The 13,394-nt window shown below is 48.9% G+C and overlaps 1 protein-coding gene across 1 annotated transcript; it reads left to right on the forward strand.

Annotated features, from left to right (window-relative positions):
- Positions 1 to 10,969: 10,969 nt before the first annotated feature.
- LOC117348855 (paired box protein Pax-6-like) lies at positions 10,970 to 12,976 on the forward strand. The gene is made up of 3 exons (XM_033921413.1): positions 10,970 to 11,004; positions 11,163 to 11,383; positions 12,344 to 12,976. The coding sequence occupies exons 1-3, from the start codon at positions 11,001 to 11,003 to the stop codon at positions 12,806 to 12,808; spliced, it is 690 nt and encodes a 229-aa protein (XP_033777304.1). The 5' UTR covers positions 10,970 to 11,000; the 3' UTR covers positions 12,809 to 12,976.
- The last annotated feature ends 418 nt before the right edge of the window (positions 12,977 to 13,394 follow it).

The raw sequence follows: 13,394 nt of genomic DNA on the forward strand, positions 1-13,394 counted from the left end.
GGAGGAAAAGTCCATAAATTGCTGTTGAGAGACATGGGAAAAGCCATTGCTTGCCCTGGATCCGTGGCATGGAATCTTGCTACTATTTGGGATTCTGGAATCTTGCCACTCTTTGGCTTTCTGGAATGCTGCTACAATGGGAATCTTGCTACAATATGGTGTTCTGCAATTCTGCTACTATGTAGCTCTTTGCCAGCGTGAGCAGCATCTCAAACTTGCTGCCCACGCCAGCATCGGCACTCCCTCTGATGTCTCTTCTGGGTTCCACAACTAGAAAGTGATGTCAGAGGGAACACTGACGCCAGCGAAGGTAGCAAGTTCAAGATACTGCTTTGTTTGTTTGTTTATTTCTCACCCGCCCTTATCCAGAGCGAGTTACATATTAACATACAAAATAAAAAATTTACATTTATCGTACAAAACGCTTCAGAGACACACTGTAACAGGGAAGCTAAAGAGTTATGGGGGAAGGGAAGGGGTGCACACTGTGCAGCGGGGGGACACCTCCTACCCTCACTATGCCACTGGTACGGATTTTCTGCCTAATTTGAGCACCATTTATTGAATCTGATCCTTAATGCATAACGGCCTTAGGGCCAGATGTGCTCAAGAAGTTTTCCCCATTAGGATATTAGTGGAACACAAAACACGGGGATCTCAAAATATGCTCAAAACAAATGTTTATTTAAAAATTGCACATTGTGAATAAACAATATTTAACTTAGACACTACTAACAGTACAAAATGTACTAGCCAAATAATTAAAAGTATTTTAATACATCCTACATGGGTAATAAAAAATAATTTGCAAAATATAATAGGCTCTATTTTACTTAAGGCGATTAGCGCGGGCCAGCACGCTAACCACATCGAAGCCCTTTAAATCCCTATGAGCTTTGGCGCTGCTGCTGTGCGGCACTCGCTAATGCTACTTGTAAAAGTTAGCCCGAGAGCTAGTCTCGACGGGCGTTGATAACACGGGGCTGGAAGGCTCTTCGTGTCTGCCCGTCGTGATTGGTTCTTGGGGGGAAGAGAGGCGGGACAAAGTTTAAAAGGGAGTTTAGGATAGGAGGAAATGCGTCCTGCCGAGTTTAGGAGTGCAGGATTGGCTAGCGGCAGGACGCTCAGGGCAGGGTTATTTTAGAGTTAAGCCGCCGAGTGTCGGGTCTCTCTCTGTCCTCGGCGGCGGCTTTAGTGAATTTTTTTCGTTTTTCTCTGCTCGCGTGGGGCTCGCGTTGCTTTGTGTAGGGAGGTTTGCTGTTTTCCTGTCCTCGGTGGTGGCTCGGGTAGTTTTTCTTCCACGTGTCGGTCTGTGGTGTTTGGAGCAGTGCGGTTCCTCGGTAGAGATGGCAGAGCACGTGGGGCTGGCGGAGCACGTGGAGCTGGCAGAGCACGTGGAGGACCTGGCCGAGATGTCTTTTCAAGCTGGTGATTCTTTTGATGAGGAACCTGTGTCAGACTTGGTGAGTTCTCTTCCGTCTGACGCTGGGGCTCGTCCTCAGTCCGCTCGGTCTTCTAAACTGACGGCCTTGTCTGCCATGACGGCCGCTGCGCTTGTTGTGGGTCGCCGGGGGCGGAGGGGCGGGCCTTCAAAGGGGGGTCGGGGAAGATCTGCTGGGTCTTCTTTGGGTAGGTCTGGTGAGAGTGGTGTTCCTTTATCTGTGGGGGAGGTTTGTGGTTCCCTTGAGGTTCTCCCGGTCCCTCGTACTGCTGGGGCTGGTCCTTCTGGGGAGGGTGGTAGCCTGGCTGGTGTTTCCTTTTGTGCAGGCGCAGGGTCTCCTGGTTTCCCTCTTTTCCCGGGGTTAGGTTCTTTCTCTTCCCCTGTTTTTCCTTCGGGTCTGGGAGCATGTGGCTCGACGGGGGCTGGTGGGTCTTCCTCTGGGGCTAGTCAACTTCCTGTTTTTCCCTCTCAGACTCCTAGTTCCGTTACCGGTGTTCAGGGCGGTTCCCTTCCTTTGTCCCAGGGGTCGGCTCAGTCTGTTTCTTTCCCACCCCCCTGGCCTGTTTGGCCTCCGGGTCCTTGGTTTCAGGGTTGGGGTTCCAGCTTCTGGCCTCCTTTTCCTTCCCCCGTGGTGGGGTCTACGTCTTCCTCAGGCGGGGGGTCTTTTCCCATGGTAGGGTGGGGCCTGGGTCCTCAGCCTCTAGGCGGGGGTTCACAGGGTCTTGCCTCTTCTCTGGCATTAGGATCTCATTCTTCTGGTTCGGGTGCTGCTCCCTTTTCTCTTTCTACTTTGCAGGACCTGAGTTCGAGACCGGAGACATCGAGCGGTGGAGCGGTTGGACCTGGTCAGGCATCGGTAGCGGCATCAGCGTCGGTGGTGGTGGATCGTGATCCTGGTCAGACGATGGAGGATGTGGTGGCTGCTGCGGGGGGCGCCACTGGCGTGGAGACTTCAGGAGTGGCAGAGCCTCAGCGCGCTGCTGGACTGGGTAACGGGGACAAAAGGGGGATTGGTGGGGGTAAAAGGGCTAGAAGACGTCATAGGAAGAAGGGTAAGGGTAAGGGGCATGTGTCGTCCTCTTCTTCCTCGTCTGACTCTTCTTCTTCTTCTTCTTCTTCTAGTTCTTCCTCACCCTCTGTTTCGGGGACGGAGGGTCTCTTGGGTCAGTCTCGCTCTTCGGACGTTAGCTCTCGGGGTGCTCCGGCGTTGGTCGCGTTGTCTGAATTGTGGGAAAAAGTGCCGAAGGCGTGGCGGCGAAAAATTCGAAAACGTAGGTGTGTTGATATTTTCCGGCTGTTGGAGGGGCGTGTTCATAAGAAATCTAAAAAGAAAGTTAAAAAGGACGGAGTTCCTGTGCGTCCCTCTCCTGTGTCTCGGAATATTATCAATTGGATCCGGTCGTTTTTGAGACTAGCTAGTGTTTGGGGTAGAGCGCGTCCGATTGATTCCGGTTTATTGTTGTCTTACGCCGATTCCGTCTTAGATGCCTATCAGCGTTTCGGTGGTTGGGCTTGGCTCAACTATGATGAGGCTTTTCGCGACAAGATGGAAGAAAATCGTCATATGTCTTGGGGTACTCAGGACATTAACCTTTGGTTGACTCATATGGCGTCTAAGGCTGGGGGGTCTCAAGGGGGGGTTTCAGCGCGTCCTGGGAACTTTGGGTCTGGCTCGGGGCGGCCCTTTTGGACTTCCGCCAGCTCCCCGGGCGTCGCGGGGGGTCAGGTGTCAGACGCTTGTTGGAAGTTCAATCGATCGTCGTGTCTGTTCCCCGACTGTAGGTTTAAGCATGTCTGCCTGCTTTGCGGACAAGGGCATCCGTCCGTTAAGTGTCCCAAGAAGGGATCGGCTGGTGGCGCCGGTCCTGGTAAGTGATTCTTCTAGGCTTCCCACTCCTGTTCGGGTCGATGCCATGCGGCCTTGGCTTTTACGGTACCCTCTTACCAAGGCTGCTTCTTTATTATTACTCGGTTTTTCCGAGGGATTCCTCATCCCCTTCCAGGGTCCCAGAAGTGACGTTTCCTCTCGTAATTCTTCCTCAGTGGGTCGCTTGGGGTCAGTGGTACGGATCAAATTAGATGAGGAACTTTCTCGGGGTCGTATTGCGGGCCCCTTTTTGGAGAAACCTTTTCCTGCCATGCATTTGTCACCCTTGGCGGTGGTTCCTAAGAAGGTTTTTGGGCAGTTTCGTTTGATTCATAATTTGTCCTCTCCGTTAGGTCGGTCTGTGAATGACGGTATTCCGCGCAATTTATGTACGGTGCGCTATGCGTCTTTCGACAGCGCATTGGCAATCATTCAGCGCTTGGGCCCGGGTGCTCTTTTAGCCAAGGTGGACATTGAATCAGCTTTCCGGTTGCTGCCTGTTCACCCTGATTCTTACCCTCTGTTGGGTTTTTGTTTTGACGGCCGTTTTTATTTCGATAAATGTTTACCAATGGGTTGTTCCATCTCGTGTGCCTATTTTGAAGCTTTCAGTACTTTTTTGCATTGGGTGGCGGTTCAGAGGGCGGATCTCGACTCCTTGGTTCATTACTTGGATGATTTTTTGTTCATTGGTTCTCCGGGTTCTGGGGAGTGTGGTAGGCTGAAGGAGACATTCGAGCTTGTGGCTATGGAATTTGGGGTTCCGTTAGCGGCGGACAAGTCAGAGGGGCCGGTTACCTCGCTCGTCTTTTTGGGCATCGAGCTGGACACTGTGGCTATGGTGACCAGGTTGCCTGATTGCAAGATTCACAAGCTGTTGGTCCAGATTCGGCGGGTTTTGGGGGCAAAGAGGGTCCCCTTGCGGGAAATTCAGTCTTTGCTGGGTTCTTTGAATTTTGCGTGCAGGGTTTTGCCGATGGGTAGAGCCTTTTCTAGGCGGCTGGCGCACGCTACGTCCGGGGTACGTCTTGCCCGGCATTTTGTGCGTATTTCGGCCGGGGTTAGGGCGGATTTGCGCATTTGGTCTCGTTTTCTGTTGTCTTTTAACGGGACTCTTCCTATTCAGCTTCGGGAGGTGTCTAATTTTGACCTCGAGTTGTTTTCTGATGCGGCCGGTGGCGTCGGGTTTGGCTTGTATTTTCAGGGGGACTGGTGTGCTGAGCGTTGGCCAGTTGAATGGCACAGTCGTGGTGTCACGAGGAATGTTACCGTGCTGGAGTTATTCCCGTTGGTCGTGGCCTGCGAGCTTTGGCCGGATAGATTGAGGGACAGGCGGTTACTCTTCTGGTGTGACAATGCTGCTGTGGTTGCTGTTGTTAATAGACAGACTGCAAAATGTTTGCTGGTTAATTCCTTAATTAGGGAGCTGGTTCTTAGGTGTCTGTCTCTTAACTTGTTCATCAGGGCTCGTCATGTACCGGGGGTTCATAATGGTATAGCTGACGCTTTGTCTCGCTTTGACTTTTTGCAGTTCCGTCGTCTTGCTCCGGGCGCTCATCTCGAAGGACGGTCCATGCCGGAGTCTCTGTGGCAGCTGGTGAGACTTCCATCTGGGACATGCTGAGGCGCTCTGTGGCCCCTTCGACTTGGACCCATTATAGAGCTGGCTGGGTGGCTGTTTCCTCCTTTTTGCAGAGTAAGGGTTGGTCTGCAGGCCCGGTTTCCGATGAACTGATGGCGGAGTTTGTGGTGAACTGTTTCCGGAATGGGGCTTCCCGTCGTTCTGTAGCTGGGAAATTGGCTGGTTTTGCCTTCTTTTGTAAGGCTTTCGGTTGGGGTAATCCTTCCGCTGGTTTCCTGGTGAAACGGATGCTGGCGGCTATGGGCAGGCTCCGACCAGTCCTTCCTGACAGTAGGATACCGATTACTCATGACTTGCTGGTGCGGCTGCTGCAAGTCTTAGGGTCGGTTGTCCTTTCAGCCTACGAGGAACGGTTGTTCAAAGTGTCCTTTTCTTTGGCCTTTTTTGGGGCGTTGCGAGTTGGGGAACTCCTGGCGCGTCCTTCGGTAGGCCGGGAAGAGGAGGGACTCCGTTTACACCACGTGCAGTTGATTGGTGACACCTTGAGAGTGCTGGTGGCGCGATCTAAAACGGATCAGACAGGTCGGGGGCAGTCGGTGCGGCTTCGGCGAGTTCCGGGCAGTTGTTCTTGTCCGGTGTCTTTGCTGGAGGAGTACTTGGCAATCCGGCCTGTCGGGGGATCTGTTTTATTGGTTCACCATGACGGGTCTCCTCTTACCCGTTATCAACTGCTGGCCGTGTTGCGAAAGGCTTTGGGGCGCTGTGGGCTGAATCCAGCGCGTTTTGGGACTCACTCCTTTCGGATAGGAGCGGCGACGAGTGCTCGGGAAGCGGGTCTCAATGACGGAGTCATTCAAAGCTTGGGCAGATGGGTTTCTGGTGCTTTCAGAGGTTACATTCGTACTGGTATGCGCTAATCTGGTTTGTCGTAGCTGTACTGGGGTGGGCATTTGGTGTGAGGGGGGTTGTGTTTTAACTGTTGGGAGTTGGGTTGGGGAGCACTTTTGTTTGCATCCGAGCCTGTTGCTCTGGCATGCTGGCATGTGTTCTCTCCTTGGTCTTATTCTCTCTGTTTCAGTACTTTGCTTTGTTTTGTAGGTTGGGTCCCTCGTTCCTTTACGGTGTGGATCGTGGGGCATTTCTTTATTCACTGGGCCAGTGATCGGGCGACGGTCCGACAGGGTGGTATGCATCTTGGCCTTTTTCACCGAGGTGTTCGAGTCTCGTGGTGGGGACAGCGGGGCATGCGGTGGAATCAGCTGCTGCCCCTGATGCGAGACCTGCGGACCTGCTCTTATCGCCCAGACATCTTGGTTGTGCATCTGGGCGGAAACGATGTGGACTCTTACACTGGCAAGCAGCTTGTCAATGCAGCCCGAGATGATTTTCGGTGTATCATGTCTTGGTTCCCTGCTACGAGGTTGGCTTGGTCGGATATTGTCCCGCGACCTCGGTGTTTGGGGTCCAAGAAGTGGACCAGGGGTTTGTCCAAAGTTAATAAACAAATTGGGGCGTGGGTGGCGCTTCGGGGGGGGCTTCACATCAGACACGAATGGGTGGATGTAACTTGTAGGGGTTTGTTTGCCAGGGACGGTGTTCATCTTTCAGATGTGGGTTTGGATTTGTTTCTTGAGGACTTTGCGGCATGTTGTGAGGCTTGTTTGGAGAGTAGGGGTTTGTAGTCGCAGCTCTGTTTCTTGGGGGGAGCCCGTAATAGGATTTCGGGCTCATGGCGGGGTTCAAGCTACCAAAAAGCCGGGGCTCATCCGGAAATGAGTGGCTAGAGGGCAGCTGGTTCGGAAGCGGGTCCCAGGTGGGCTGGTGACCTGACCGAAGGGGCAGGGCGGTTCCTGCCACCCCCCCCCTGACCTTTGCTGACAGGGGCGGGGTCACGGGGGCCATATAGCTGTTTATATGTAACTGTATGGTAGCTTGATGGTTGTTCATAATTCTGTGTTATTGTTGTTATAATAAACAGAGCTGCGACTCTATTTTTCCAACTTAATGTTGTTGTGTCTTTATTTATGGGTACTTAGGTTGAGGATCTTGTTTGAGATACAGGTGGGTGGGGGTGGGTGGGGAAAGAGACCGATGGCCTTTCCAGATCCAGCTGTTAAAGTTAGCCCGAGAGTTAGTCTCGACGGGCGTTGATAACACGGGGCTGGAAGGCTCTTCGTGTCTGCCCGTCGTGATTGGTTCTTGGGGGGAAGAGAGGCGGGACAAAGTTTAAAAGGGAGTTTAGGATAGGAGGAAATGCGTCCTGCCGAGTTTAGGAGTGCAGGATTGGCTAGCGGCAGGACGCTCAGGGCAGGGTTATTTTAGAGTTAAGCCGCCGAGTGTCGGGTCTCTCTCTGTCCTCGGCGGCGGCTTTCCCGCCCACCCTCCCTTTGCGGGGTGGTTTGGTTCCCGGGTGGGAGCTCTAGAGTTGCAGGCGGGGTTCAAGCTACCAAAAAGCCGGGGCTCATCCGGAAATGAGTGGCTAGAGGGCAGCTGGTTCGGAAGCGGGTCCCAGGTGGGCTGGTGACCTGACCGAAGGGGCAGGGCGGTTCCTGCCACCCCCCCCTGACCTTTGCTGACAGGGGCGGGGTCACGGGGGCCATATAGCTGTTTATATGTAACTGTATGGTAGCTTGATGGTTGTTCATAATTCTGTGTTATTGTTGTTATAATAAACAGAGCTGCGACTCTATTTTTCCAACTTAATGTTGTTGTGTCTTTATTTATGGGTACTTAGGTTGAGGATCTTGTTTGAGATACAGGTGGGTGGGGGTGGGTGGGGAAAGAGACCGATGGCCTTTCCAGATCCAGCTGTTAAAGGGGGCTGTTGGAAATTGTTGAAATAATTTATCCTTTAAAAAAAAATAATCTTTATTCATTTTTAAAACTTTCAATAAGTGTAACATAAGATAAAATCATTTTATACTTTAACATCACATAATATACCATCAAATTCTAACTCACATCAAATATCCTTTTATTATACAAGGGTCATTTCATAAATAATGCACAGGTTTGGCAACATTGGGGAGTGGATGATGCTATTGCAGTAAACCTTGTTTCACTTTCACTTCAATGCTTGAAGCAGCAGGATGTGTGCTTAGGAGCTCTGTAGTGTACATAGTGTGGCTGTGACAAGTGTGAGAAATGGAGGCTGCAGGTGTCTCGGGTACTGCGTCTGTTGACGATCAGAGGTCGTACATTAAGAATGAAACTCTACGTGGCAAAAACCCCGACAGAAATCCAGTGTGTTACGTGAAGTCTGTGGTAAGTCAACAGTGGACCGTAGTAGTTTCTCGGTGGGCAACTCGTTTTCGGAGCGGTCGTGTGAGCATCGATGATGATGCATGACCAGGAAGGCCGAGATCAACAACCGATGAACGATGTGTGAAACTCGTGGCTGATGCTCTTGAACAAGATCGTCGTGCAACATGCGAGGAACATAAGAACATAAGAACATAAGAAGCGCCATCTCCGGATCAGACCTTCGGTCCATCAAGTCCGGCGATCCGCACACGCGGAGGCCCCGCCAGGTATACACCTGGTTTATTTTATAGCCACCATATCTTTATATGCCTCTCTCAAGGAGATATGCATCTAGTTTGCTTTTGAAGCCTAGGACTGTCGATTCTGCAATAATCTCCCCTGGGAGAGTATTCCAGATGTCAACCACTCTCTGTGTGAAGCAGAACTTCCTGACATTAGTCCTGAACTTGTCCCCCCTTAGCTTCATTCCATGTCCTCTTGTCCGTGTCAAATTGGACAATGTAAATAATCTTCTCTGCTCTATTTTGTCGATTCCTTTCAGTATTTTGAAAGTCTCGATCATATCCCCCCGCAGTCTCCTTTTCTCAAGGGAGAACAATCCCAGTGTTTTAAGTCGATCCTCATATTCCAGTTTCTCCATACCCTTCACTAGTTTTGTTGCTCGTCTCTGCACCCTCTCCAGCAGTTTTATATCCTTCTTTAGGTAGGGAGACCAATGTTGGACGCAGTATTCCAAGTGAGGTCTGACCATTGCCCTATAAAGCGGCATTATTACTTTCGCCGATCTACTCGAGATTCCTTTCTTTATCATGCCCAACATTCTATTTGCCTTCTTTGCCGCTGCCGCGCATTGTGCCGACGGCTTCAGGGTCCTATCTATCAGTACACCCAGGTCTCTTTCTTGTTCACTTTCTGAGACCACAGGGATTCCACCGACATCAGTATACCGCAAAAAACCTGACCTCAGTTGCTCTTGGCTGGGCCACTCATTCTTCACGGCAACACTCGCCCGCACATAGGGAATGTCATCATTGAAAAACTATGTGAATACGGCTGGGAGGTGTTACCTCATGCTCCCTACAGTCCAGACATGAGTCCACCAGACTTCAACCTTTTTCCAAAGTTGAAACAACCGATGCGTGGACATCGTTTTGCATCTCTGGAAGAGCTTTCTTCCGCCGTTACCCGAGCCATTCGGCAACTGAACAAAAACGGTGTCATGGATGGAATAATGAAGCTTCCCGGATGTTGGGACTCGTTCATTGCAAAGCAGAGAGACTATGGGCTCTTTTTACTAAGCTGTGTTAGGGCATTAACACGTGGAATAGCGCGCACTACAATGCCACGTGTGCTAGACGCTAATGCCAGCATTGAGCTGGCGTTAGTTCTAGCCGCGTAGTGCGGATTTAGCGTGCACTAAAATCCCGCGTGCGCTAAAAACGCTAGCGCGCCTTAGTAAAAGGAGCCCTATATTGAAGGATTGGAAAGAAATACTGTACTTGAAAAAAAAAAAAATAAACATGTAAATAAAAAAAATAAAAAATTGTGTGCATTATTTATGAAATAACTCTCGTACATACAAAATAGGAGACATAAGGAGACCAGCTGTGTGGTTCAGATCAAATAGCTTTGTGATGTGGTACAGGGAATCTTGAGAGAACACACTGGCCCAGGAAGGGAAGGGAGATGCCTGCCACTGCTGTACAAATTCTTGCCACCAACCCAGTCCTGCTGAGGATGCATAAAAAGAAGGCAATCCTGCATCCTTTGGAGTGGTGACAGTCCTATCTGGGAGGAGGGAAGGAGTGTCAGAGATTATTGAAAGCAGGCAATCGGGGGAGATGAAGATTACAAAATAAATCTCTGTGAGACTGGAAAGCAGGTTGGGCAGCAGATTGATTTCTGTCTTAAATTTGGCACCTAGCTGATGTTAAAGCTCAGGCTAAATCAAGAGACTGCTTCTAAAAACTGAGTAAGAGAAAAACGGGCAAAAATGAGAAAGAATGTTATTTATTTATTTTAAAAACTTTTACTCCACATGCCGCTAAGCAGCTTAGAATATCACAAACATACATAATTCAATAAAATACAAAACACTAAAACAAAACCAAATGTATATTTTAGAAAATCTGATATCAATGCCATCTGCCTTCCCCACTCATAATCATTTATAGATATCATCTATCTTCACTAATCATAGCCGGTTATACAGAGGATAAGGCCTGCAGTAAAAAATTCCTAGACTCCTAAATATTTAGGGCTGATTTTTAAAATTATTTTCCACAAGTCGTTTATGTATATAACAAAAAAGCAGGAAAGTAATATGCAACTGAGGGCTCCTTTTATCAAGCCGCGCTAGCGGTTTAACCCACGTAATACCGCGCGTTAAACCGCCGGCCGTGCTAGCCGCTGACACCTCCCTTAAGCAGGCGGTAATTTTTAGGCCAGCGTGGGGGTTAATGCGTGATGAAAAGTCACGTGCGTTAACCCCGCTAACACGGCTTGATAAAAGGAGCCCTGAGTCTGGAGCAGCAAAGCAGTAGAGCCACAGCCACTATTGAGGATCCGCAGTGTTAGCTTCCGGCCACTAGTTGTCAGCAGTGATACTGACAGTGTACCCCCAATGCATTCTCCCTGAATTGCCATTCCCTTCCTTTGACTTTTCTACTATAGCTGTGCTGATTAGCTTTCTTCCAACAGGTGGGAATTGGGTTGAATGACAGAAAGCCACCTGACATAGCAGTGGAGGTGGGAGGGTGTTTCATGCAAATTCATTCAGATTATTTTACTGGTTCTGCAGAAGGTTCCAGGCAGGTTTATGGATTCCAGGGCAGGGATCAGCTGACATGTGTGATTATTCTCTCAAGGGATGCTAATTATGCAGCTTCTCCCATGGTCCTGCAATACCAAGAGATGGGGGAGGGATGCCATGTCTATAAGTAAATTATGCCTTTGGAAATACATTTTTTGTTCTACAGGCAATTATTTTTTTTCTGTTTGCATTCTAGCTCCAGTAAATCAGCCATTTGTGGATCTATCTTATTCCCAGCAGGAGCTGGAGATGCTTCTGAGTGCCCCAGTAGGAGTGAAAAAGAAGAGAGTGAGGACGAGTTATGAAAAACATCAGATTCTAGAGTTGGAGAAGGTGTTTGCTGTGGATCCCTATCCAAGCATCACAACCAGGGAGAAGTTATCTGCTGTCATCAAATTGCCTGAAAGCAAAATTCATGTAAGTCTTCTCGCCAGAGGGTGATATAAAGAAAGATGGGGCTGGGGGGCTTGGCACTAACCAGTTTGGAGTGAAGGATAGCAAATGGATAGAGAAGGGCTAGGGTTGGGATTAAGGCAGAGCAGGATTAATGCATAGGCAAGCTAGGCACATGCCTAGGGCCCGCCTTCACTGGTATGAAAGCTGCTGGCAAAATGAATGGTTGGATAGGGGGAGACCTGTACCTCCCCACCCAACCCAAAGAGATGAGTGCATTCTTCATACTCCCTTATATTGTTTTCCAAGCAGCAGGTGGAGTCAACAAGCAGCGCTTCTTACCTGCTGTGTTGTCCTCTGCTGGTTTCTTCTACAATGAGAACAAAGGGGGTCCCATTTTTTGGTAATATTGAAATGCATTTATATTACAATGGGGGGGGGGGAATGACCCCGATGTTCTTATTTCCTTAGAGCACAAATAACAAAACTTGTACAGTAAATGTTTTCAGGTTATAACTGAACTCTCAGATCCCTGCTCTGGAAAATCATCAAGGATTTCTGTCCAGAAATGCAGGAGAAGGTATCATTCATTGAGTTCGTTATAAATGATAAACTGGTGCAATAAAGTGTATTCAACAAAACATCCAGTGAAAAAAAATCAATAAATGAAATAATCGCACTTATCTTTGTTACCGGTAGTAAGATTTTTCAAGTGCTAGTGTCGAAAACCCTACGGGGACCCGTTTCACCATTGGTGGCTTCCTCAGGGGTCAAAATGGTACAGCTCTACTCTGTTAAAGAGGAAAAATGGCGCTCATTAAAATATAAACCCTGCCTCAGATTGAGGATAAGTACATGTGCATGGGAAAAAAAGGGCAATCTTTTTAATGAGTAATTTTGGGTCAGGTTGTATGAAGAATGAGTTTTGGAGAAGAGGGGCAGATGCTGGTGAGCTACAATGATTGAAGTTTTCTGCCTCTCTAGGTCTGGTTCCAGAACCGACGTGCACGGGAAGGCCGGAATGGGAAACTAGACAAGCTGAAATACAGAAGGTCTTCAGCCACTAAAAAAACTTATCAAGGACTTCATTTATCTTCTGCCACTTCCTTTCCTCAGGAGCTGGGTTATAGTCCGATGGATCCTCTCCTCTCCAGGCAGTGCCCTGATCCCAGCGTACAGTACATACCAGAGCTCAGTCTGCAGTGTGCATCTCCTCAGCCCTGCCAGTCCCACTCCTGTCATCAAGGGCAGGACCCCTTCCACCCCAAGAACCTACCACTGCCACTCCCAATATGCCAGGAAGCAGCACAGTGTCAGGAATTTTGCTTCAGTGCCAGTTCCAATACAAGAGAGCCACTGCTTCCCTCAGGAGGTGAGGCCGAGAGATACCAAGCGCAAATTGCCTTCTGCTATCAGGATAATCCCTTGGAGTCACACTGGGTAGAATAAAATAGACCAAAGATGTCTTTACCCCAAGAGGGGTTTAAAGTAGGGTTAATATATGGCTCCAGAAAAAGGAGTGCCAAACAACCTTAAAAGGCAATTTACTTATATCTTGGAACTCAGTTGCTTCCCTTTATATAAATGTTCCAACTACTTCAAAATATTCTTTGTCTTTAAGTTACTATCTCTTGGAGTATATAGCTTATGAATCTCTTATGAGTCTCTTATATTTTCTGTCATAGACCTCAGAAAGCACCCTCCTCCGTCCCACAATGGTGGGATGTTCACCATTGTGGGACGGAGGAGGATGCTTTCTGAGGTCTATGACAGAAAATATAAGAGACTCATAAGAGATTCATAAGCTATATACTCCAAGAGATAGTAACTTAAAGACAAAGAATATTTTGAAGTAGTTGGAACATTTATATCCAGAAAAAGGAGGACAGATTGAGACATCCGTATCCGGGTTTTACTTCCATTGCTTTTCAGGAAGTAAAACCCAGAAGTCTCAATCTGTCCTCCTTACTTCCATTGCTCTCAACGGAAGTAAAACCTGGATGTCAATCCGTCCTCCTTTTTCTGGAGCCATAGG

The sequence above is a fragment of the Geotrypetes seraphini genome, chromosome 15 (assembly GCF_902459505.1).
Source record: "Geotrypetes seraphini chromosome 15, aGeoSer1.1, whole genome shotgun sequence".
Lineage (NCBI taxonomy): Eukaryota > Metazoa > Chordata > Amphibia > Gymnophiona > Dermophiidae > Geotrypetes > Geotrypetes seraphini.